This window comes from Salmo trutta, chromosome 32 (genome assembly GCF_901001165.1).
Source record: "Salmo trutta chromosome 32, fSalTru1.1, whole genome shotgun sequence".
In the NCBI taxonomy this organism is placed as follows: domain Eukaryota; kingdom Metazoa; phylum Chordata; class Actinopteri; order Salmoniformes; family Salmonidae; genus Salmo; species Salmo trutta.
The window spans coordinates 10,828,639-10,855,345 of record NC_042988.1 but is presented as its reverse complement, the minus strand read 5'-3'; the positions used below and the strand labels follow the sequence as shown (position 1 = coordinate 10,855,345).

Genomic DNA, 26,707 nt, shown 5'->3' with positions numbered 1-26,707 from the left:
CCCTGGCGCTGTCCTCAATACCCAAAGTCCACCTCTCCACTGCTCTCTCTGTTTACCATTCCTAATATCTGTTACATTCTTTCAGGGCTTTGGAGATTAAGAGAGATGTGTTAGTCTGACTCGATCTCCAGAATCTGGATGGAAATATTACATGGGGATATGTGGCAGGTTGACATGAAGATGTAAGACTGATAAGCAGTTAAGAATACAGTTGAATTTGAGTTTAGATAATAGAGGAGAGAGAGAGGAATAACAGAACTGCAAGCCAAAGGGTGGAGAAGGGGAACGAGCAACCCACTGAATGGAGTGGAGAGGAAAAGGATCAGGAAAGGACTCGGAGTGAAAGGATAATCAAATAAAGGCCCAGTGCAGTCAAAATTCAGTTTTTTCCTGTGTTTTATATCATATTGTACAACAGCTGATGAAACTACCACTCTAAATACGTGACATTTTTTTACCCGTGTTATGACCTTTTAATCAGCAGGTTTGAATGGGCGGGAGTTTTGGTTTCCATCATGAAACTTGCTTGAGAAATAGGTTTTTGACCCAAAAAGATTTTTGCCAATTTGAATGTAAATCTATTACAGTAAGGTACTTAATTGTTACCCAGAAATTATTTGATATTGACATAAAAATGGCTACATTGGGCCTTTGAAAAGGAGGAGCCTCTTTAGGAATAAGAGAGTAAGGGGTTAAAATGAGGAGAAAGTCTAGTGAAAGAATAATAAATGAAAAACGAGGAGAGAAGGGTAGGAAGAAGAGATTAAAGGGTTAACAGGAGGAGAGAGGGTAGTGGTTCTTCACCTGTGGTCTCCACAATGCCCTCCAGGATGACAACAATCTCAAACTGCTCGTTCATGAGGGATCGCTGGGACAGGTCAAAGAAAGGGCTCTTAGGATTGATCTCGTGGCAGATGGTGAGAGGTGATACTAGGAAGAGCTGGTCCGCACCCGTCCCAAAACCCACATCCAGCTCACACTGGTCCAGGGGTAGGAACTCTCCCTCCGGGGTCTGACGAGACTGGGAGAGAGGGTGGGAGAGAGGGGGAGGGGGAGGAGAGAAAGGAGAAATAGGGGGAGAGAGCGAAAGAGAGCGAAAGAGAGAGAGGTTTTTTTTTAGACTTTAAACTGTAGACTTGCATTTTTCCACTCTACCATGGCCTCTGTTGGAGTCACTCTGCAGTGCTATTAAGATGATTGTAGATAACAGTGTGACTGGAGCAGAGTAGCCTGGAGCCTATCAATCTCCTCTACACCACCACATGCTGTTTGTCTTGTTGTTCAGTTCCTATTTTCTTCCCTTCAGGAGGTGGGTGAGTGGACAGCACATAAACCAAAACAAAGTAGGCAGCCAAAAGTAATATAGGAACATTTCAGGACATGGGGGTGCATACATTGATAAGTGATAGAACATTTATGTTTTAGGTGCCATGGCCTCCAGCACAATGTACCTCTTTTCTCTTATCACCCAGCACACCATCCCATCCCCCTCCCCTTATCTCCAACCCATGCGTCCCCCGAAATATGACCCACCAAACTCCGCTTCTTAACACCTGTCCACTTAACCCGCAAGCCAGCTGCACCAATGTGTCGGAGGAAACATCGTTCAACTGACAACTGAAGTCAGCCTGCAGGCGCCCGGCCCGTCACAAGGAGTCGCTAGAGCGCGATGAGCCAAGTCAAGCCCCCCCCCCCCCCCGGGCCAAACCCTTCCCTAACCCGGACGACGCTGGGCCTATTGTGCACCGCCCTATGGAACTCCCAGCCACGGCCGGTTGTGACACAGAACCCAGGTCAGTAGCAAGCCTGACCCTTCACATTAATTTGCAGTGGGCCTGGCGAGGGTTAGATGAGGAGGTGGTGAGAAAACCCTGTTTAGACAGACCCAGCCTGCGATGTGCTAACTGGTACAGAAGCATTTCATTGCCCAGATGAAGACAGGGCACAGCGCTGGGCTCTCAGCTGTCTAAGCTAAGCTGAGCTGGGCTCCTCTCTTTAACTCTCTCTGTCTCTTTCGCTCTCTCTCTCACTCTTTCTGAAGCCTTCTCTGATAGTTCTCTCTCTGTGTCTCCCTCTGCCTCCCCTGTCTCTTTTCCTTATACCCCTCTCTGTATCTCTCTCTATCTGTAAGTCTGTGCACAATGCAGCTGCTGGAATTTTCCGTAAGGAAAATAAGAGGGTTAATGAACATGAATGGGCCAATCAGCAAAAACCATAACAAAGCCGGCTCCCCACCACTGTTTCTGTAAAAAACTGAAGGATTGGGCTGGATTCATTCTCAAATTCATAGACAGAGCTATTGATGCAGGGACTGACCATCCATGATATTAAAATGAGAGTTTTAACCAATTTATGAGGCTATACAGTGTTTGTTTACATTTATTTGGTTTACAAACATTGGAGTAAAACAGGCGTATATTTTAAGTTCTGATGGGGTACGGCAGTTAAACTAAGCTCATCAGTTATATTCTTCAAGACTCAAGGGGAATATATAATTAATTCATGTCCAAAAATGGATGTAGCAACTGCTGATTGGCCATTTAAGACATGCTGTTTGTCAGACATTGAGGTTTTGTGTTTCAAATCGAAGGACAACTGAGTGTGGAGAGTCGCAGAATTGTTTCTATTCCCACTGTTTCGGAGAGTTATTATTCACATTGAAGGACACAATCTGAATTTTCTTTTATGTTTTTCTTCTTTTTTTTTTACATTCTTTCTCTCTCTGTACAGTAAGTCTCCAAAACTGAGGGAAAGATTGTTACTGCAGTTTTCTCATCTCTGTTTCTTATCACAACATCCTGATAATTGGGATGATGTGTCTGCCTCACCACCTACACACACCTCAATTCTAACTCTTCTCTGCCACACACACACACACACACACACGCGCACACACACACACACACACACACACACACACACACACACACACACACACACACACACACACACACACACACACACACACACACACACACACACACCCTGCATCCCCACACAGTCCCACTCCTCCACTCAACACACTGCTGTTGCTGTTTTAGGATCCTCTTATCCTGCCTCCTACCTGCTATATGAATCTCAAGAGCATTTCCAGTACTTCCAGACCAAACCATAGAACCTGTAGTGGGCAGTAATATTTGACATGTGTAAGCACAGTATATTATATATACCTCACTTCTAGTCCTTGGGCCCATGACATCAAGAGTGTCTAACATGGGAGCATTGACAATGTGCTTTTGACGTGCCAATGTCCCTAAGTAGAAATTGGCCTTCTTGGCAGAGTTGCAAAGAAAAAGCCATGTCTCAGACTGGCCAATAAAAAGAAAAGATTAAGATGGGCAAAAGAACACAGACACTGGACAGAGGAACTCTGCCTAGAAGGCCAGCATCCCGGAGTCGCCTCTTCACTGTTGACGTTTAGACTGGTGATTTGCGTGTACTATTTAATGAGGCTGCCAGTTACGGACTTGTGAGGTGTCTGTTTCTCAAACTAGACACTGTAATGTACTTGTCCTCTTGCTCAGTTGTGCACCGGGGCCTTCCACTCCTCTTTCTATTCTGGTTAGAGCCAGTTTGCGCTGTTCTGTGAAGGGAGTAGTATACAGCGTGTACGAGATCTTCAGTTTCTTGGCAATTCCTCGCATGGAATAGCCTTAATTTCTCAGAACAAGAATAGACTGATGAGTTTCAGAAGAAAGTTATTTGTTTCTGGCCATTTTGAGCCTGTAATCGAACCCACAAATGCTGATGCTCCAGATACTCAACTCGTCTAAAGAAAGCCAGATGTATTGCTTCTTAAATGAGTACAACAGTTTTCAGCTGTGCTAACATAATTGCAAAGGGGTTTTCTAATGATAAATTAGCCCTTTAAAATGATAAACTTGGATTAGCTAACACAACGTGCCATTGGAACACTGGAGTGATGGTTGCTGATAATGGGCCTCTGTACGCCTATGTAGATATTCCATAGAAAATCAGCCGTTTCCAGCTACAATAGTCATTTACAACATAAACAATGTCTACATTGTATTTCTGATCAATTTGATGTTATTTTACATTTTTTTCCAACTGCTTACACACAAAATCTTTTCATGTCACACAATTTTTGAAACCTCTCACTCAAAGTACAAAACTACACACCAAATATCCAAAACCATAAGCTATTTCTCAGCCTTTGACTCAGTTGTCAATTGCATAAAACACTTTTTTCAAAACACTACACACAATTCTCTACCTAAAACACAAAAATCTAACAGGAAGTGACTTGCTTTCCTTTTCCAAACACAACCAATCAAAATGCTACACTTATTCACCAGGTCACACACACACTCCTCACATGTGCAAACACTAATTGCTTAACTGATCACTAACCAATCACTGCTTTACTGTAGTATAGGCCTATAAATAGGTCAAAGGTCAGATTCCCTGTTTTGAACAATGGATGCCAACAATGGACAGAGAGCAAGAGGAGTAGGAGGGAGAGGCAGGGGACAACAACGAGGACAAATTCAAAGACGAAGAGTTGGAGGAGGAGTAGGAGGAAGAAGAGGACGAGGGCGAAGAAGAGAAGGAAGGAGAGCCATCTCTGATGAGATTAGGGCAACACTTGTTGATCTTGTGATCAACCACGGTTTGACCATGAGAGGCTGGACAGAGAGTCCAGCCCAACTTGAGTCGATTTACAGTGGCGTCCATAATTCGAACCTTCAGAAATGAGAACAGGTATGCAACTATCTAATGACTATTTTAGCATTACAGTAATATACTGTAAAATACGTATGACTGCATAGTATTGCATAAACATTTGTAACTCTAAGCCATCCATTTACTGCACTGGATTGAATGAATGAAGTTGGTTATCATGCTGTACTACATTTTTTTTTGTACATTGTTTACAGTTCCTATGCTGAACACGTATTGTGTTTGAATTCTGTACAGAGTGGAAAGGCAAAGACATCATGGAGGACGAGGACGCTTGTTTACAGATGTACAAGAGACTGCAATTATAAATATGGTTTTGGCCAACAATGCAATTGGGATTCAAGAGATAAGAGAGCATATCTTGAATAATGACACCATATTTAACAACATCAATGCTGTAAGCCTGTCGACCATACAACGCATCCTCCAACGGCACCGAGTGACGATGAAACAACTTTACAAGGTGCCATTTGAGAGAAACTCTGACAGTCAAGAATATGTGGCATGACTTTGTAGAGGTATGTATGTTACACTACTTCCAGTAGTTCAGACATACCATATTTACTCATCTGTATATCCTTTTTGTCTGTTACAGAGTATTGGAGTTGGATGCCCATGTAATTCGCCATGAGTTTATTTATGTGGATGAGGTTGGCTTCAACCTCACCAAAACCAGGCGCCGCGGAAGAAATGTAATAGGACAGAGGGCAATTACCAATGTCCCTGGACAGCGTGGGGGTAATATAACTATGTGTGCTGCCTTCACTCAAAACGGGGTCCTCCATCACAATGCCACACTGGGTCCATACAACACCGGCCATATGCTCACTTTTCTGGATGCAATTTACACAATGCTTGTCCCTGATCCAGATCAGGAGCCTGCTAGATTTGTGGTTTTATGGGACAATGTTAGTTTTCACCAGGCTGTTCTGGTCCAAAACTGGTTTGCCACCCATCCACAATTTGTAGTTTTGTACCTACCCCCATATTCACCTTTTCTAAATTCCATAGAGAAATTCTTCTCAGCCTGGTGCTGAGAAGGGACCCCACACACACAATTGTGTTCTTTACTGTATTCTAAAGAATATACTTTTGGTTTACATGTTTATGGTTTTGTTGTATGCTACTTTATACAACAGTAATGTTTGGCCTAATAAATATTTTCTGTTTCTACATTGCATTGGTGTTTACAGTGTACTTGTTACCCCTCTCAGCAGATTACTTTCACTGTAGAACATTGTATTGAAATGTAGATATAAGCCTATGAAAGACCAAAGAGCTTTAGATTTAGAACAACAGTGTTTACATGGTATATCCAAAAATGTACCATTATGAAAGCAGTGTTTGCCATTTGATGCAAATGCTTCATTCTGACATGTGTTTATGGCATTTTGAATGCAGTGTTACATTTTGAAGGAGATGTGAGGCATTTTGCATTTTGTGTGTGCAGTTTAGGGAATTGTGTGTAGAGTTTTGAAAAAGGGAGACAGTTTTGAAAACGTGTGTAAGCAGTTGGAAAAAACTGTAATGACAAAGTATTTTCTTTAAAAAAACAAGGACATTTCTAAGTGACCCCAAATGTTTTAACAATTGTGTATATATTATATAAAAAGTGTGTATTTTTAAATAAAAAAAATAACATTTTTCTTCACATTTTCAAACAGTACATTTCTATTTTCCAACGGGGCTATACATTTGGGTGAGGTTTGTCTCGCCTGAGTAGCCTCGTTCACTGCCGAAAATACAATTAAACTATGTAGTGTTCAGCAAAATAACAAAACAATGTCAATTAACATCCAATCACATTTATTGTTTCACAAATATTTTGCATCAAAGTGGTAGTAGGCATGTTGTGTAAATCAAATGATACAAACCCCCCCCCCCAAAAAATCAATTTTAATTCCAGGTTGTAAGGCAGAAAAAATGCCAAGGGTGTGAATACTTTTGCAAGCCATTGTACATTCCCGAAATGGACGACACAAACAACTGGCTTTGTTATCCCTTTCATGCCCTGCCTCCAGTCCACTTACTGATATCTGAACAAGAGAGCCTCATCGAAATGCAACAAGCGGTTCTGTGACAATTTAATCAGAAGCTACTGACAGATTTCTGGATTGGGCTGCGCTCAGTTTCTTGCCTTGACAAATCTCGCTGTTAAGGCATTGATGCCATTTGCAACCACGTACCTATGTGAGAGTGGATTCTCGGCCCTCACTAGCATGAAAACTAAATACAGGCACAGACTGTGTGCGGAAAATGATTTAAGACTGAGACTCTCCAATACAACCCAACATTGCAGAGTTATGTGCATCCTTTCAAGCACACCCTTCTCATTAACCTGTGGTGAGTTATTCACAATTTTTGATGAACAAATGTTTTTTTATGTAAGATGGCTAAATAGAGAATTATTGATTTTCATTATATTATTTGTGCCCTGGTCCTATAAGAGCTCTTTGACACTTCCTACGAGCCGGATTGTTACAAAAACTGATGTTTAATAAATGTATCATATAGTGTGTGTGGCAGGCTTACAATGATGGCAACGACAACAAAAAGTTTGGGAACCACTGCCTTAGACCATCCTGTGTAGCCTATCAACAAGCAGCCACCCAGCCAGCCACTGGCTATTGGAGGGGCGGGACAAACTCATAACTCAGTCAGAAATCTAACACAACTGATTACCAGACAAGATTAAAAAGGTGAAATATTATAAACATGTTTGAGATTACATTGCAGCAGTCTACCGGCTATGTCAGAATTACAGTTAATCTGAACGTCTGCACTCCAGGCAACCACATTTTGAGTTTAACCCTCCTGTTGAGTTCGTTTCATGTTAATTCATTCTGTGTTCCCGTTCCAAAATGACCGCCCCATTATAGCTGACTATAAATCCATAATAATACATATATTATCACCTAATGTTGTGTTAGATCTTTTTATCAACTTAAGTTCTTGTGAACATTACAAGTTTTGAACTTCTATTTGCTATTTATGGCCTGTAGGCCTCATTGACCTGAGCTCATACAACTTGTTTTTGAGTTAAAAAAGCATAATGTATGGATTATTTTGACTATAACAAATACTCAGATGAAACATATTGTGCTATTTATCACAGACTACTTTGTGTCAAAGTTTAACAAGGACTCTCTCCTCCTCACCAGTGTCATGATCAAAGATATGATCAACAGCCTCACATACAGTATATCGTTTAGTCATTGTGCTGCCACAGAATGAATTTTGAGCAAGACCTCAAAAAAGCTTTATATACCAGAGGTGCGAGAAAAGTTTATATTATTGAAACAATGTTGAGATTGTGAGAATGCCAACAGGTGTGGTTCCTGTGGGAGAAAGATTCTATTGGGGGAAAGGTCTTGTGGGGGTTGCCATGGAAGCCAAGAAGGGGAGTGAGGTGTGTGTGTGCTCCATCACACATGCATGTGGGGGTCTGGGAGAGGAAGTGTGTCCATCTGATGAATGGGCATGTGACTGAACTCAATTTTAAACACAAATTGTAGTCTCACCCATTCATTTCCAATGACCGGTCATTTTTGACCCGAAGCACCACAGGTGTACAAAAGTTAAATAAAACACCCCAAATTTAATGAAAATCATCAACATGTATTTTGTGTGTTCAGAGGCCCTGTGTGGACAAAGTCATGGAACCTTATGACAATCAGATTGTCAGAGAGAAAACTTGTAAATCGGTCCAATTCGACTGGCTGTCACGACTTCCGCCGATGTTGGTTCCTCTCCTTGTTCGGGCGGCGCTCGGCGCTCGGCGTCGCCGGTCTTCTAGCCATCATGATCCACTTTTCATTTTCCATTTGTTTTGTCTTGTCTTCCCACACACCTGGTTTCAATCCCTCATTACATGTTGTGTATTTAACCCTCTGTTCCCCACATGTCCTTGTCCAGATTTGTTTGTTGTAAGTGCTTGTGCACGTTATGCTGGCATGTGACGGGTATTGTACCCATTTGATTTATTGTTCTGTTAACGGTGGTTTTTATTATTAAACTGCGCCGTTGTAAATCAGTTTTTGCTCTCCTGCGCCTGACTTCTCTGCCGCCAGTACGCACCCATTACCCTGGAACACAGCAGGACGTTAAAACGTTGGGGTAGAGTCTGCAAGCCATTTCTATACAAGTCAGGATATTTATCAAAGTGGGTTTGCTAAATGGTTTGCTCTATAATTACCCGCTCACACCATACATTGAGCGATGTCCTATACCTTGTAATTTAATAAAGTTTGAAACCTGTCCTATGTGCAACCAAGACAATCACACCATAATAAAACTCCCACGTTTCCAAAAAACATTGCGGTCCTTCCACTGATCACGTTGTCAGTTAAAACTTACTATTCATGTTTTTAAAAAAGGAACGCTTAACGAATTAGAGTTTCAATTAATAGTAAAATGGCTGAGCTCTGTAGCTTGGCCTGTTTAGTTGTTGGAGAGAGGCACGGATGTGTCCGCCACCAGGTAGGCTACAGACAAGTGCTATTTAAGTCTGAAACACTTGCTCTGTGTCTAGTTTAAGACTCATAAAGAAAGGTGGATTCCCAAATCCAAGGTTCCAACACTTCGATCCTATACCTTGGTTGAAAGTCTGGGGGGACCCCTACCCAGATCCAACAAGTTTTAACTACAAGGCCAGTTTGCAGTGGAGTACAAGTTTAGTGTGCTGTTTATTGATAACATAGTTAGATGCAACAGTCAAGCTGGTTAGGCAATCCTGTCCATAGATTAAATATTAGTGGCCCATGTAATCATTCCTTGGAAGGTGTTACCTCTACAGGACCCGCACGTCAACAAGCGTCTGCGTGCCAAGGGCCAAGGGCTAAACATAGAAGTCAGTTCTATTTCTGACGCAGATCGCGCTGCAAGTCCTGCCCTTCCCATCTCCTCATTGGTTTATAGAAGCAGGTACCCTGTGCCATCTCCTCATTGGTTATACCCACGTGGGTCATGAAAGACGAAATAGGTCGGGGACGGTAATGCACGTAATTATGAAAGTTGCCATCGCAATATAAGTCAAGAAGAAGAAAGGCTGGAAGGAGAGAGAGATGACTAGAAACGATTCGATTAACCTTTTATGTGTGGATTAATTGGTGGAGTAGAGGCACCTTGTGCATTTAGGTAAAATAACAGCACAATGTTTAAATCCCAAGACAAATTAGCTAGCAACAGCAAGCTAGCTAAAATAGGGAAAAATTACGTTAGCAAGTGCAAGCTAGCTAGCTAAATTGCCATAAATGTTTAATGATTTTTTGACCTGTCCCCAAATTAATATAATTGGTTCAGAGTTTGTTTTGATATTTTAACCTGCGTGTCGTGATGCGTTTGGTGTGGGGGAACAAAATACATTTATGCACGATGGCGCACGCTCGCAGCCGGTTTGGGTTCCATGTTAGAGTTGAAAGCAAAAGTAATTGCCATACATCTTGCATTTCAAGAATATACGCGTTGTACTGGGTCTTCACCCGTTCTCACCATGGTGGGAATGGTCCAATATCATTTAAGTGAGAGATGGCCTCACTGCATGATAACCTGCGCAAAATGAGACTGCGCCCTGCATTGTTTGTAAATGTCCTAATGACTGAAATATGAGCTGCTACTGCCCTAAATGGACTCGCTAGTCTATGAGGAGTGCGACAGCAGCTAGGAGTTCGAATGTGAAGGCAGCTTAACATGCATTTTGGAGTGTGGCTTGACTCTCCACAGTCGCCTGTAAAGCCAACACTATTATCGGTATCTGAAACGTTACGAGTGCCTGAATGCTCCAGTGTCTTGACAATCTTTTTCTAACACTTTACATTGCGGCTTCAAAAGCATCAGCTCTCACTCTAAATAATTTTGACAGGTGTGGCATATGAAGAAGCTGATTAAACAGCATGATCATTACTGATGCCTCCAGAGACGGACCCTCTGTCATCGTCACTCAGCGCATAGGTTTACCTCCACTCTACTCACATCCTACCATACCCTTGTCTGTGCATTATGCCTTGAATCTATTCTACCCACGCCCAGAAATCTGCTCCTTTTATTCTCTGTCCCCAACGCACTAGACGACCAGTCCTTATAGCCTTTAGCCGCACTCTTATCCTACTCCTCCTCTTTCCTCTGGGTGATGTAGAGGTTAACCCAGGCCCTGTAGCCCCCAGTTCCACTCCTATTCCCCAGGCGCTATCATTTGTTGACTTCTGTAACCATAAAAGCCTTGGTTTCATGCATGTTAACAGCAGAAGCCTCCTCCCTAAGTTAGTTTTTTTCACTGCTTAGGCACACTTACTCCGCAACCCTGATGTCCTAGCCGTGTCTGACATCCTGGCTTAGGAAGGCCACCAAAAATTCTGAAATTTCCATCCCCAACTACAACATTTTCCGCCAAGATAGAACTGCGGAAAGGGGGTGGAGTTGCAATCTACTGCAGAGACAGCCTGCAGAGTTCTGTCATGCTATCCAGGTCTGTCGCCAAACAGTTCGAGCTTCTACTTTTAAAATTCACCTTTCCATAAATAATCACTGTTGCCACTTTTTATAGGACCCCCTCAGCTCCCAGCTGTGCCCTGGACACCATATGTGAATTAATTGCCCCCATATATCTTCAGAGTTTGTACTGTTATGTGACCTAAACTGGGATATGCTTAACACCACCCCGGCCGTCCTACAATCTAAACTAGATGCCCTCAATCCCACACAAATTATTAATGAACCTACCAGGTACAACCCTACATCCATAAACACAGGCACCCTCATAGATATCATCCTGACCAACCTGCCTCTAAATACACCTCTGCTGTCTTCAACCAGGATCTCAGCGATCACTGCCTCATTGCCTGTGTCCGTAATGGGTCTGCGGTCAAACGACCACCCCTCATCACTGTCAAACACTCCCTAAAACACTTCAGCGAGCAGGCCTTTCTTTTTTTGGGGGGGGGGATAACATATTTATTGGCATTTATTTTTTTATAATTTAACAATCAGCAAAATATGACACAGATAATGCCCCGTTATTCCTTCTACCTACACAAAACACCATGCTACATGGGGGGCACTTGTGCAAAAACCCTTCCCCTCCCCAACACAGGAACACCCCCCTCTCTCCCCACTACCGGTATTAGCTTCACTGATTAACAGCAAAAAAATAAACAGAATGACCTTCACATTCCATGCTAGAAAAATGAATTATTCAACACAAAAACAAAATAATAATAATACAATAATGAAGAAAGTAGTAATGAGGCAGCTAAAGGTGACGTCTCTAGAAAACTGCTGAAAGTCCCCCCAGACATCAGTAAATTCAAGGGTTTATTACGTAAATTGTATGTTATTTATTCTGATGGAATATAGGAAGATAGTTCTTTAAGCCACATCTGCTTGCTTGGCGGAGTGTCACTGTTCCATATAATAGCTGTGCATTTACTGGCTGCATTGACTGCCAATTAAATGAATCTGGTTTTGCTACAAATATTAACTGGTAGAACAGAATCATCTCCAAGAAGAATAAGGGAAGGATCTAAGTTGGTACCGTCATATTAGTGACCTGCGATAAGATCTGAATAATGTCTTTCCAATATTGCTTAGTTTCAGGGCAGGATAAAAACATATGCATAAGTGTGCCCACTCCTGTTTTTACACCTTGGACAAATGTTGAATATTTAGAATTGATCTTATTCAGTCTCTCTGGTGTAAAGTAGACCCTATGTAAAATATTGAATTGCATCAACTTGTGCCTTTTGTTAAATGAAAGACGCTGAGCATCTAAAAAGAGCTTTCCCCATTTCTCATCCTCAAAAATGAGACCAAGGTCATCATGCCCACTTCATGCAAGCTTTCAGAGGTTCATCATTCCCCAACAGAGCTTGAAGACCAGAGTACATGTAAGAAATTAAACCTTTTACCCCTTTCCTCTCCCCAGCCACAGTTGATCAGTTTTAGGTTACTCATGGGCTGAATCCTACCTCCCTGCTGAGTGGCAATATAATGCCTAACCTGTAGGTACTTGAAGAATGAGTTTGGAGGTAACTGAAAATTAGATGCCAGTTGTTGAAAGGATAGTAATTAACCTTCTCTATAGAGATGAACCAAATGTTTTAATTCCTTTGTTGAACCAAGAAAATGTAATGCCCATCTCTCGGGCTTTGGGTAAGATGGGGTTTATTATAGGAAGGTATGTGTTCATATTTAGATCTAAGCCCTTCTGTTTGTTTACAGACCTTCAATCCGTATATTAAAGTGTTTTAATGAAAGGGTCGTCTATGAGACCTAGCAAAGCTTTAGGTGGGCTAATATAGGTATAGATGCCAATGTAGCAGGGGTCAGACACTCATCTATCTGTCTCCAAGAAGGTGAACTTGTTGTTGTATCTTGCCATACCACACAGCCTTTAACTGAGATGCCCAGTAATACACAGGAAGTCAGGTAGAGTAAGTCCTCCTTCTGAGTAAGGTTTGCATAAAGTTTTGAGTTTCACAACCCTTTCCACAGAAATGAAGAAACCTTCCTATTAAGTTGTTTGAAAAAACTTTGGGAACAGGAAAGGGCAAAGTTTGAAAAAGGTACAAGAATGTTGGTAATATATTCATCTTTACAAATTGACCCGCCCAATAAGAGAAATTGGTAAATCCCGCCATTTATCCAATTCTTCCCCAACCTTTTTGAGAAGTGGAGTATAGTTAAGTGACTCCAGCAGAGCTACAGTAGTATTTTAGCCAGATGTGTAATGCCAGCAGTCTGCTGAATCTTTCATACCCCGCGCGCCCAACGATGGTACTGGACCTGAAATTATTGGCAATTTTTTGGAGTCTTTTAATGCTTACATCAGTTCTTTAAAATCATTTTCAAATGTTCTGAGCTAGCCTCCTGATGTCGTTTGACCCCACATGGACTACGACAGTGTCAGCTCCCAGCATCTGTTGTAGAACAGTCTTGTGGAAAGAAGCCTCGTTATGTCCTGTACTCGTGCGCCTGGGTAGCGCAGGGTTTTTGCCTTGGGGACCGTGATGTTTCTCACCATTGAGCTGCCCTATTATGACAGCTGGTGATGTAGAATGGGCCGGTTTCTCAGGCAGCCTCACAGTCTGGTGATGCTGGGAGCTTCGAGGATCTGAACCTGAGTAGAAGCCACCAGGAGAGTGAGACAGAACCGAGGACGAGACACAGGTACCTCCGGATCCGATCTTGAGCCACCATCTTGAGCCAAGAATTGCGCCGGAACCTCTGGTTCCAGGGCGGCAAAGCTGTTTCTGGGTCTGTGTCAGTTCCGGGCTCAACATCTCATGAGACCCCCATTGCCAGAGGATGCCTTCTTCGACTCCACGGCGAGTGATGTACCGCCATGGCTGGTTTGGTTGGGTTGAGAACAGCTCCATTCTCCAGGGAAGGGGGAGACCCCTTTGGGGATGGAACCACTGCCTAGCACTGGTCCAGTCGGGCTGTGGAGAGCTGACACGGCGGCAAAACTTCCACCAGACGAGAGCGGCTACTGGGGTGGAATAAAAATAAAAAAGTAGGTGGGCGTGGGTTCCCCAGTAGTTTAAGTAGGTTTGCTACTTGCTTGCAAGAGTAGCTTATTCGCTCCTGTAGTCCTCCGCAAGCAGCAGTTTGCTACATTGAAAAGTCAGCGCCGTCCACATTGTCCCGGAACAAAGCAAAGTAAACACAGCTCCCGCAACGCTGGAAAAGTTCAATAGCGGCCTCCATTTGAGACCGCCAGGCCAGCTAGGCTAGCCTAAACAAAACTATGACACAGCCCCATGTGTGATACAGTATATTTTCTACGTTGTATAATAATAGTGAAGACAAATTATGAAGTAATACATATGGAATCATGTAGTAACCAAAAAAGTTGTAAACAAACAATTATATACTGTATCACACATGTCATAGGTTAGTTTAGGCTAATTATAGGCCCAACTTAATCTGGCTTTACCTGTGTTTATAGAGAGCGAGAGTAGTGTGGCTGATGACATAGGTCCGTTCAGCAGAGCAGTTGGATCAAATACATTTTCTGTTGCAGTAATACAATCGTCTGTTACTGCCATTAACAGGCCCACAAGGAGATAACCAGCTGTTTCACTGTGATTAGTCACTTATGGATAGATTCCCAGTAATCTAACAGACAGATAGACAATGAATGGGTGTTCTGCTGTATTCAAATGAAATGAGAATGGGTAAGGGGTTATTAAGACACTCAACAGATCTTTTCAGAACAGATTTTTTACCACCCTAGTACCACTCAAATTTCAAGGGTACTTACTTTTCAAAAACTATGAAAAAAACACAATATGGAATCATGTAGTAACCAAAAAGTATTAACAATCAAAATATATTTTAGATTCTTCAAGGTAGCCACCCTTTGCCTGATGACAGCTTTGCACACTCTACGCATTCTCTCAACCACATTCATGAGGTAGTCACCTGGAATGCATTTCAATTAACAGGTATGCCTGTTAAAAGTTAATTGGTGGATTTTCTTAATGCGGTTTGATACAATCAGTTGTGTTGTGACAAGGTAGGAGTGGTATACAGAAGATAGCCCTATTTGGTAAAAGACCAAGTCCAAGAACAGCTCAAATAAGCCAAGAGAAACGACAGTCCATCATTACTTTAAGACATGAAGGTCAGTCAATACCAAAAATGTCAAGAACTTTGAAAGTTTCTCCAAGTGCAGTTGCAAAAACCATCAAGTGCTATGATGAAACTGGCTCTCATGAGGACCGCCACAGGAAAGGAAGACCCGAGTTACATCTGCTGCAGAGAATAAGTTCATAAGAGTTACCAACCTCAGAAACAACAGCACAAATAAATATTTCAAGTAACAGACACATCTCAACATCTAATGTTCAGAGGAGACTGCTTGAATCAGGCCTTCATGGTCAAATTGCTGAGAAACCACTACTAAAGGACACCAATAAGAAGAAGAGACTTGCTTTGGCCAAGAAACATGAGCAATGGACATTAGACTGGTGGAAATCTGTCCTTTGGTCTGATGAGTCCAAATATACGATGTCCAAATAAACGCCATGTCTTTGTGAGACGCAAAGTAGGTAAACGGATGATCTCCGCATGTGTGGTTCCCACCGTGAAGCATGGAGGAGGAGGTGTGATGGTGTGGGGGTGCTGTGCAGGTGACACTGTCTGTGATTTATTTAGAATTCAAGGCACACTTAACCAGCATGGCTACCACTGCATTCTGCAGCGATATGCCATCCCATCTGGTTTGCACTTAGTGGGACTATCATTTGTTTTTCAACAGGACAATGACCCAACACACCTTCAGGCTGTGTAAGGGCTATTTGACAAGAAGGAGAGTGATGGAGTGCTGCATCAGATGACCTGGCATCCCAATCACCCGACCTGAACCCAATTGAGATGGTTTGGGATGAGTTGGACCGCAGAGTGAAGGAAAATCAGCCAGCAAGTGCACAGCATATGTGGGAACTCCTTCAAGACTGTTGGAAAAGCATTCCAGGTGAAGTTGGTTGAGAGAATGCCAAGAGTGATCAAAGCTGTCATCAAGGCAAAGGGTGGCTACTTTGAAGAATCTAAAATATATTTTGATTTGTTTTACACTTTTTTGGTTACTACATGATGCCATATGTGTTATTTCATAGTTTTGATGTCTTCACTATTATTCTACAATTAAGAAAATAGTACAAATAAAGAAAAACCCTTGAATGAGTAGGTGTGTCCAAACTTTTGACTGGTACTGTAGATCATAAGGTTAACTTAGAATACAAAGCATGAACAAAGAGATGTCCATTAGGCCAAAGGCCTAGAAACCTAGGAAATGAGAATTGATCATACAATCCTTCCTCCATGGACGGGATACAGGATAAGAGAGAGAACAAAGGCATCTAATTCCATTTTTAACATCTGATGTAACCCTCTCAACCCAAAACCAACCCCCATTGGCCAATGAAACGATACCAAGTTAACCATGTAATCTGACCACCAAGGCCCAAACTCCACAGGGTGTCACAGCATCTAAGAGCTTGTGTGGGCGATGAGACCAATGTAAATAAGACAGAATTCATGAGAAGACAAAACATTTTGCATAAGAGTAATTCAGAGTTCACCCTGTACAGATTCAAGAATCCACATAGATCATACATCCATATAGATAGCATCAGAGTTATCCTCAGTGAACACGTTTTAGATAGATACCAGACAATATTATTCTATCACATTCAATAGTCAATCCTCTGGATACTGTAACAGAGAGATACATTTTGGCCCCTCAGAGGGGGATGGGGACTAGTCCTTGGGCATTGTCCTTTTGTTCCTGGACCATTTTCCATGCAGTACCGGGTGACAGAGAACACATAAATGAGGGTCGAGCCAACAAATTCACATCCTTCACACAAACAGATCTCCTTCTCAAAGGGCTAATCTCTAGGGCCCAGAGTTTTTCCTAGTCAGTTCAAAACGCCAGGAAAAACTCATTGCCCTCAAGGTTAAATGTGTTCCAATGATTTCCAGTCTTTGGCCCAATCAGGAGGCTTCTCAATCCTGTGAATAAAGGTAGCCTAGCGATTAAGGGCGTTGAATCAGTAACCAAGAGGTCGCTGGTTCGAAACCCAGAGCAGATTAGATACAAAAATCTGTTGATGTGCCCTTGAGCAAGGCACTTAACCCTAATTGCTCCTGTAAGTTGCTCTGGATAAGACTGTCTGCTAAATGACAAAAATGTCAAGCCTGGTCTGATGCTGACCTTCCTATGACATTGGCCTGTGGTCTAGTCCTCTGAGATGCCAAACAGGGAATGATGCATCAGTAAACATCCTCTGGGATGCCAGGAAATATCACCACTGTCTTACTATACACAGAATCTCAATGAGTGGCAAGGTGGGGTTTGTGCTATGATAAACTCATCTCTCTCTGTTTTAGAGGGGATATTGTTCATGTCTACTGTCAGGTGTTTACAGCCCAGTGAATACTGTACATGTGTTGGCCATTGTTCTTGTGTGTGTGGTTTAACCCAAATTGGTTCTGGGCACTTCTGCTTTTTACTTGCTGTCTGTGTCGGTTAAGATTAAAAAGACAGATGACTGTATTGCAAACGCTGACAAGCAAATCTTCCTGTGCCTGTGGCACTCTCCTCCACTCTCTTTGTGAAGCGGAAGAATCAGAGATAGCTGTTGGTGCACAGTCTTTCTCTCTACATCAGTCTCTGTTCAAACAAACACGCTAACCTTCCCACTGACACAACCAGACAGACAGGACACTTTAACTTGTCAATTTTAGATGCTTTTGAGAAGAAGGCAGCACCAAACTGCTGGTATGATACATAACGTTCTGAGAACCACATGTTTCTTAGAGCTTGGTGAGGGCGGGCTTGTCCTACAGTGTATGGTTATTTTGCATACAACTTTCCCATAACTTTCTGGGAATGGTGCACGATAGTTGTTTGGCTTGGAACATTCTCAGCACATTTAAAGAACTTGACCAAAAAAACATAATTTTCTTAGTATTTCATTACTTTAATAGAACGTTTCCCAGAAGTTCAAACATGGTTACATTGCATTTCAATTTTGGAATGTTTTAGCAACGTTCTTCAACTGGTTTGACATTGGAAATGTTCTCAAATAGTTCAGATAACGTTAAGAAACAACGTTCTTCTGTGGGAATTTCAGTACTTCAGTATAATGTTTCCTACAGGTTTCCTCGCGGTTCTATTTAAAGTCATGTTCTCAAATTGTTCCGAGAACGTTAAGAAAACTTTCCATAAAAACCACAAGAAAACTTTAGTAACATTCAGAGAACATTCTAAGAATGTTACTTATTTGTGTCTGTTTTTTGTTTTATTATCCTTGTGGGGACCAGAAGTCCTCCCAAGGATAGTAAAACAAGGAAAATTCAGAAAGGTGGGAACATTTCGCCGGTCCCCACGAGGAAAAAAGGCTATTTTAGGCGTAGTGGTTAGGTTTAGGGTTGGAGGAGGCATATCAATCCTGTGTGTAAAGGTAGCCTAGCAATTAAGGGCGTTGGACCAGTAACCAAGAGGTTGCGGGTTTGAATCCCAGAGCCGATTAGATTTTAAAAATCTGATGTGTCCTTTAGCAAGGCACTTAACCCTAATTGCACCTGTAAGTTGCTCTGGATAAGAATATCTGCTAAATGACAAAAATGTCAAGCCTGGTCTGATACTGACCTTCCATGACATTGGCCTGTGGTCTAGTCCTCTGAGATTCCAAACAGGGAATGATGCATCAGTAAACATCCTCTGGGATGCCAGGAAATATCACCACTGTCTTACTATACACAGAATCTCAATGAGTGGCACGGTGGGGTTTGTGCTATGATAAACTCATCTCTCTCTGTGTTTAGAGGGGATATTGTTCATGTCTACTGTCAGGTGTTTACAGCCCAGTGAATACTGTACATGTGTTGGCCATTGTTCTTGTGTGTGTGGTTTAGCCCAAATTGGTTCCTGGGCACTTCTGCTTTTTACTTGCTGTCTGGTTTGGGTTACAATTAAGGTTACAATTAGTGTTAGAGATTAGGTTTAGCATTAGGTTTAGAAGTTAATGTTAGGTTAGAGTAAGCATACAGGTTAGGAAAATAGGATTTTGAATGGGAATCACTTGTTTGGTTCCCCAAAAGGATGGCGAACAAAACATGTGTGTGTGTGTTGTGTGTGTGTGTGTGTGTGGTGTGTGTGGTGGTGTGTGTGTGTGTGTGTGTGTGTGTGTGTGTGTGTGTGTGTGTGTGTGTGTGTGTGTGTGTGTGTGTGTGTGTGTTTCCAGTAACTACTCTAAACAACCACCCATTTATACCCATTTCAAAACGCCTTTCAGTCCTTTTTTGTCCACCCAGTGAATTTTCTTCTTTGGTGCCATATCTTCTGAGTCTTATCTCCACCAGTGAGTGACTCACGGCTGAGGACAGGCACTAAATGAAATGATTGGGCCTAAATAGGCCTGTCATCCGAGTCATCGCCACACTCCATGCCTGGGCCCTCTCAAAGCCCTCATTAATCGGGCAGGCCGAGCGGCAGGCAGGCGACGGTGCATGTGTTGATTAGGTACTGGAGTGGTCCCTGGTTCACTGGCTGCTGAGGAAATGAAAGAGGTTGTTTGGGAAACGCTTCACACGAGGAGGAGACGCGGGGGAAAAACGGAAATCACTGTTTTCTTGGAATAATATAATCCACTCTGAAATTCAAATAGGCTGTTCTGTAATGCTAAAATGGAGGCGTGTTAGCTCTCTTTGTCTCTTGTCTGAACCGTGTTTTAATGTGCAGTGTAATGCTCATAGACTGTGACAGGAACGGTTGAAAGGACTCCGGTCGCAACTGCCATGGCCAAAATAGGGCTTAATGTAACAGTGCTGCCAGAGCCCACCCACTAGTTCACTACAAACCTGAGAGGGATTCACATTGGAGCACCGGTAACAAGTCTAGTCTAATGTGGCTCTGTGAGTTACACTGTACCATAACCTCCAGCTGTTGAGTAACATAATGGTTTACAGTCAACGCTCTTGCTTTATTTTGTCTTCAGGGGATCTCCACCGACACACCGTGTCCATCTGCGTTCCGCGTTCCACGTTCCACTTCTATATCACTCACGGGTCACATGGTCTCTGGCAGTGATATAAGAAATAAAACACACTCCGCCATACACCTCAACACACACTTCACGCGTGGCTTCCTATATTGCCTCGGATAAACAATGTGGTGATGGAGGCCAGGTGATAGTGTTTAACCCTTCCACTTTCCTTGGATGATGTAGTGGTGTGTGTGTGGTTGGTGTGTGTGTGGTGTGTTTGTGTGTGTGTGTGTGGGTGGGTGTGTACGCAACCCACATAAATATCTACTCTTCAGAGCATAACACTACTAGACATGACATGCTCGAGGATCAATGTCTGCACAGTCCAACCTTAAAGCCCTACTGTAGCTTTCACAACTTTTCACAGCCCCCACACTAGAAATTGCATCTCCCAGTGGCTAGTAGCTGTGCCTGCCTGTCTAGTCTATTACCACATCCTCCCACCTTGACACAGTTTGCTACAACAGAACATTATCCTGCAGCAACAAGAAAGGTGGTAATGACTATGTGGATTATAATTCATGGACATTCTAGGGGTTGATTCATTTCTTTGTAAGGAAAAATACATTCTGAATATCAAAGTGGAAATTACAAATGCCTTTTTAAACCTCAAATACACTACAAATTAAGATCCTACATCTGTATACCTGTCACCCAATCTCTCTCTCTCTCTCTCTCTCTCTCTCTGTCTCCTCTCTCTGTCTCTCTCTCTCTGTCTCTCTCCTCTGTCTCTCTCTCTATTTCTCTCTCTCTCTCTCTCTCTCTCTCTGTCTCTCTCTCTGTCTCTCTCTCTCTGTCTCTCTCTCTCTATTTCTCTCTCTCTCTCTCTGTATTTTATATTACAGCCTTTTCTCTTCTCTTTCTCCATTCAGCTGTGCCTCTCCCATATTTTGGTGTGAGAGCGAGGAGCGTTCCAACAGGATGCACTCGGAGGCTTACTGAGTCTGCCTGACTCTGCCAGCACCAGCTCTGGGTTTGGATGGCTGTCAGCTGTGACAGCTCTGATTGGTCTGTTTCTGTGCCCTGTGAGATGGAGCATCGCCCTTCTGCTCTCTGCTCTCCTCTAGTAATCAGACACGCCACTTCAGCAGCGCTGCATTACGCGAGGCTACAACACGCTAGTCAAAACAACACTTTCCCCCAAACAACAAACAAGTAGCCTAGCTACCAGTGATCAGGCCGGCATTCGACAAGGACTGGACTGTCGCTTGACTCAGCCAGCTCACAGTGCCAGTCAAATCATCCAGCAAAAGTCTTATAAAATAAATCTTTGCATAGGCCTATATTCACGGTTACTGCCTGCAGAATTGGCCCCGCTGCTTTTTCAATGTGGGTTCTGTGGTTGGCTGTGCGATTGGTGGGTTTGATTGAAGTGAGCGGTCCTGGCTGGAATGAGATGTGGACTGTGACTGACAGACGTGGGCACAAGGACCAGATGCCTTAACTACACCATGTTGTAAACTCAAACAGTAGTCCTGCCAATACTGCCTGCCCATCTTCTCCTCTGTCTTTTATGAGCTTCTAAATGAGCAGCTGTCACTGCCAGACACACACCTATGTACACACATTCTGCACAGTCCTACAATATGTATGTATGTATGTATGTATGTATTTTTACCATTTTTAGCAGACGCTCTTATCCAGAGCAACTTACAGTAGTGAATGCATACATTTCATACATTTTCATTTTGTGCATTTTTTTTGTATTTTTGTATATATTTTTTGTACTAGCCCCCCATGGGAATCGAGCGCATAACCCTGGCGTTGCACAACACCATGCTGGTGTTGCAAACACCATGCTCTACCAACTGAGCCACAGGGAAGAGGTATCATGTATGTATGTATGTATGTATGTATGTATGTATGTATGTGTAACCGATGTGAAATGGCTAGTTAGTTAGCGGTGGTGCGCGCTAATAGCATTTCAATCAGTGACGTCACTCGCTCTGAGACTTGAAGTAGGGTTTCCCCTTGCGTTGCAAGGGCCGCGGCTTTTGTGGCGCGATGGGTAACGGTGCTTCGTGGGGTGTCAGTTGTTGATGTGTGCAAGGGTCCCTGGTTCGAGCCCGGGTTGGGGCGAAGAGAGGGACGGAACCTACACTGTTACGTATGTATGTATGTATGTATGCATGCATGTATGTATGAATGATGGGACTTAACTGAAGAAGGAATACAGGAGTTCATCAAGATTTTGCTTTTCGCCAACCGATATGTTCTCTATTTGTCTGATTGGTGTCAAGTGGTTCTAGGACCTTATGCAATATGCCAGGTCATGTTACGGTGTATATTTACGAACAAACGGCAAGTCAATACCTAAATGGAAGGTGGAGAGGACTATTTAAAAACCTGTACAGATTTGTGAGTGGGGGAACAGGTGGAAGAGGGGCACGATTCAACAGCACCACCATCGTCCCTCTACTAATACTGCACTGACAAAATATAAACATTTACTTATTTACAAAATAGCATGATTCCTGTGAAGAAATGTTTAATTTTTCATGACTATAATTCATGTTAACTTTTACAACTGTTTTAATATGATTAATTTCTGAGTAATTTGTTTTCAGATATGTTTTCCCAAAACTAGGAGGCTTATTTCTACATTTTTGTGCCGGCTAAAGGGTCTTTGAAGTGAAAGTAGCACAGGGCTGTGCTGTGAAGCCTGACAGCAGAGCAACAATAGTAAAGAGCCCACATTGTGGGTTGTTACGGATGATACCTCAAAGAGAGAACGAGAGAGCAGGAGAGGAGGAGGGGGATGATGTTTATTCTTTCATTTTTTCCCCTTTGTAGTCAGAAAGAAAAGGTGAGTGTGGGTTTCTTACTCGTGCTCAAAGTGCCTGTTCACATATTCCATGGCGCAATCTCTGTGTGTGCCTCTCATAGCCTAACCGCTGGGCAAACACTGGGCACACGCTGGTTGAATCAAAGTTGTTTCCACGTCATTCCACTGGACACAGACGTTGAATGGACGTTGAATGGACGTCTGTGCCCAGTGGGTACTTTCTTTCTCTCCCGTCCTCCTTTTTCCTGTCAAAATACACCCACCCTACGGGAGCTTTATATCGTGAAGGCGCCTGGGTCTGTGCTTGAGCCCTATTCAATTATTACACACGCTAAATCAATCAACAAACTAGCCCTCCAGTAAATGACCAGTCATTTGGAGAACCGTGCACCCTGTCACAGGTGTGATGGACCCCTCCAGCTGCTGTAAATGGTCTGCCTGGGAGGCTGAGCGAGAGGGCGGGGTTCATCCCAGAAAAACACCCTGCTTGGGGCTATCTGTTGTGTCTGTTCTGACTGTGTGCCTAGGAGGCTGTTCTCTTTGGGGACTGCCTGGCTGTGTCTGTAGAGTGGTGGGGTTCTCCCTGCCTCTCTCTCTTCCAGCCACACTGGATGTATGTATTATTAAGTTGACCCGCGGCATGTTCAATGTGCTGATGTGTTCGCAGTGGGGGAACACATACCTAAACAAGCTCAAAGTGTGTGTGTGCGTGTGTGTGTTCCCAGAAACCAATGTTTTTGCTTCTCTTTGGTTTCATATCGGAGTGTCTCTACAAAGTCCTATTCAAACATCACATTGTAAGCCAGACCGTACAACATGCACTATAAATATGATTTATTCCTTTACTCCAGGGTCTTAAGTCCAGGGCCACTTCTGACCTGATACCATGCTTGATCGGGGTGAGCAGCATGTATGGCTGATGATGATTTGTTTCTGTGTGTTTTCATGGCTGTAGTTTTAACTGTCAAACGCCAGCCTGAGAGCCCAGATCTCTGCCAGAGCAGCTCACTGATACACTACCGTGTCCCGCAGTTAAACCACCTGCTCTTCTAAATGTCACTGGCTGAAGGGTGACTGATGTCGGACACGCTGTAGCTGCGCCACTGAAGACCTCTCGCTCTCTCTCTCTTTCTCAGCTGCCCCCTCTCTTCCTCTCTCTCTCTCTCAACCCCTCTCTGTCTCTCTCTCGTATCAGACCCTGTCTTGGACACGTCTGTCACTCAGCCGAAATACAATCTCACTACTGAGGATCATGGTATACTATCTTAAGCCTTTTTTGTTTAACAAGGCACACACTGTGGACTAAGACCTGCTTATAATTAAGCATAGAAAAAGAAGATGAATGAATGCAACTGCTATCATAGCGCAGATAGACTCCTGTAGGTTTACTCTATTCAATGTGATTACATGTAATGCATTTTCTTGTGCTGTTTGCCACTTTCACGTTGAATTCATTGTTTGTCACAGCATTTTAGGACCCCAAATGCAGACGGGGGGATGGAGAAGCACATACTGTATAGGCTGTGGGAAATAAGAAATGCGAATATAATACATGATCATTAGTTACGCACATTAGATATGACATTAGCACGCAACATCTTGGCATGTTATGCCTGGGAGTTTAATTTTCCCCTACCCCTTAAAAGGCTTTTAGTAGAGAATTATCACCGTGGGTCATTTTATGATCAGTTGCCTAAATACCCCGGTGGTGCTTGCTTACCTTACCTTTATGAGTTTGCACCTGATCTGCGCGGACACCATATGGCTGTTTCGCAGGTTGCCCACGCGGAACATGAGGCACAGTTTCCCGTCGCGCTGCGAGATCACTGAGTCCTGGCTAAACATAAGCGTCTCTGCGCGCTTCTTGGGCTGGGACATTTTAATGAACATGCAGCCGATCAGAAAGGCGTCCACGATGGACCCCAGCAGCGACTGGAACAAGAAGAGAATGATGCCCTCTGGACATTTCTCCGTTATGTAGCGGTAGCCGTAGCCGATGGTGGCCTCGGTCTCTATGAAGAATAGGAAAGCGGAGGGGAAGTTGTAAACGTTGGCAACGCAGGGGGTGTAGGACGAGTCGTGGCCATGGTTTATGTCCCCTCTGATGTAGGCGATGATCCACCACATAGAAGCCATGACCAGCCATGCTACTGTATAGGTCAGAACAAAGATAAGTAAGTTCCATCGCCACTTGAGGTCCACCAAGGTGGTGAAGAGGTCGGAGATGTATCGGCTGGTCTCCCCGCCGAGGTTCCCGTGCTGCACGTTGCAACGACCGTTCTTCTCCACGAACCGTTGGCGTTTCTTTTTGACAGGTGCAGTAAAAGCGGTGGTGTCTCGGTTTGTATTCACCACCTGATAGTCCTCCCCAAATTTCCTCCGTAGCGCGGCCATAACTTTATCAGAGTGTGAAAAAAAATCACTTGCAGTTTTGATCCATTACTTTGTTGTCTTTGTTTCACAAAGACTTGTTATCTGTAGTGCGTAAAGGTCTCCATGGCAATAACGCGCTGCGCAAGGATCTGGGTATACTCCCCAAAACAGTGCACTCTTTACAAAAGCTTTTAATCTACTCTCACCGGCTTTAGTTGAACATTTTCCACAGAAAAATATATGATGGATTGGTGTGCCATAAGGAGGTGATGGTTATTCACTCGCTGTCCCTCCACTTTCGATTAAAGTGAGACTGCGCTCGGAGTAGACTGTCTCCTGAACAGACATGCCCACACTGAGAGCTAGCGAGAGACAGTGTGTGTGTGTGTGTGTGTGTGTGTGTGTGTGTGTGTGTGTGTGTGTGTGTGTGGTGTGTGTGTGCAAGAGAGGAGGGGGGTATTCAATATAATTTATCAGCAGATTTTTTTACATTAAAATTAAATATAATATATGTCATTCAAAAACAGTATTCCTTGAGGAGAGGTAGGCCTGCGGAGAGGATCATTACCAAAAACAACCACTTGATTAGGCTACGGTAGCCTATTGAAACTCGGGATGGTTGGACCCCATGCAGCCCTCCCCGCTACCTGCTCTCAAGTCAGGTAATGCCACCTTGCGGACAGAAAACGCACGTACAGTCGGATGAGCGTAGCGCAGGGGTCAGTGATTTGGGGGCCTATACTTTTCTTTGAGGCCGTCTATGAAAACAGTAAAAAGAAACCGTGTTTATTAATTTACTCCAATTTGCTTTGCAGCAACTTTCATGTGCACTCTATTTCTACACAGCTCCAAATGTAACCCCCTTGCTAATGTAGTAGCTCTTCTTTAGTTTCATGTGGAGAGGCTGTTATTGATTCAAACATACTCCAGGCCCTTTTCAGACATGTCCCAGAGGACATCTTCAAAACAGTGGGTAGATTCGACCTTGGCACTTGCTGCTAATCAGCCCAGCGAAAAGGAATGTATTGTAACTGTAGAAGATGGCTGAATCCTGTGAATAGTTATGCTATAATGCTAATTCCTGTTAGTCCGATTCTGCATTGATTGAACTTCATAACCATCTATATGTCTCCTAGACCTGTCTGTCTGTCCATTCCACATGGTCACTGATGTCCAGGTCATTTTATCTACACTGAGTATACAAAACATCCAGAACATAGACTGACCAAGTGAATCCAGGTGAAAGCTATGACCACTTCAATCCACTTCAATTACTGTAGATTGAAGGGGAGGAGAC

The 26,707-nt window shown here is 43.2% G+C and overlaps 1 protein-coding gene across 2 annotated transcripts in view; it reads right to left on the bottom strand.

The window, feature by feature from the left end:
* Positions 1–25,771, bottom strand: part of LOC115171053 (G protein-activated inward rectifier potassium channel 1-like) — a 38,713-nt gene extending 12,942 nt beyond the window's left edge. The window contains exons 1-2 of one of the 2 annotated variants that reach the window (XM_029727518.1): positions 24,763–25,770; positions 805–1,021 (exon numbers count right to left, since the gene is read on the bottom strand). In XM_029727518.1, coding sequence (XP_029583378.1) covers positions 805–1,021; positions 24,763–25,431 — 886 coding nt within the window. In that variant the 5' untranslated portion in view covers positions 25,432–25,770. Of the gene's footprint in view, positions 1–804; positions 1,022–24,762 lie in introns of both variants that reach the window. The other variant, XM_029727519.1, reaches the window with a different exon arrangement.
* Positions 25,772–26,707: the final 936 nt, after the last annotated feature.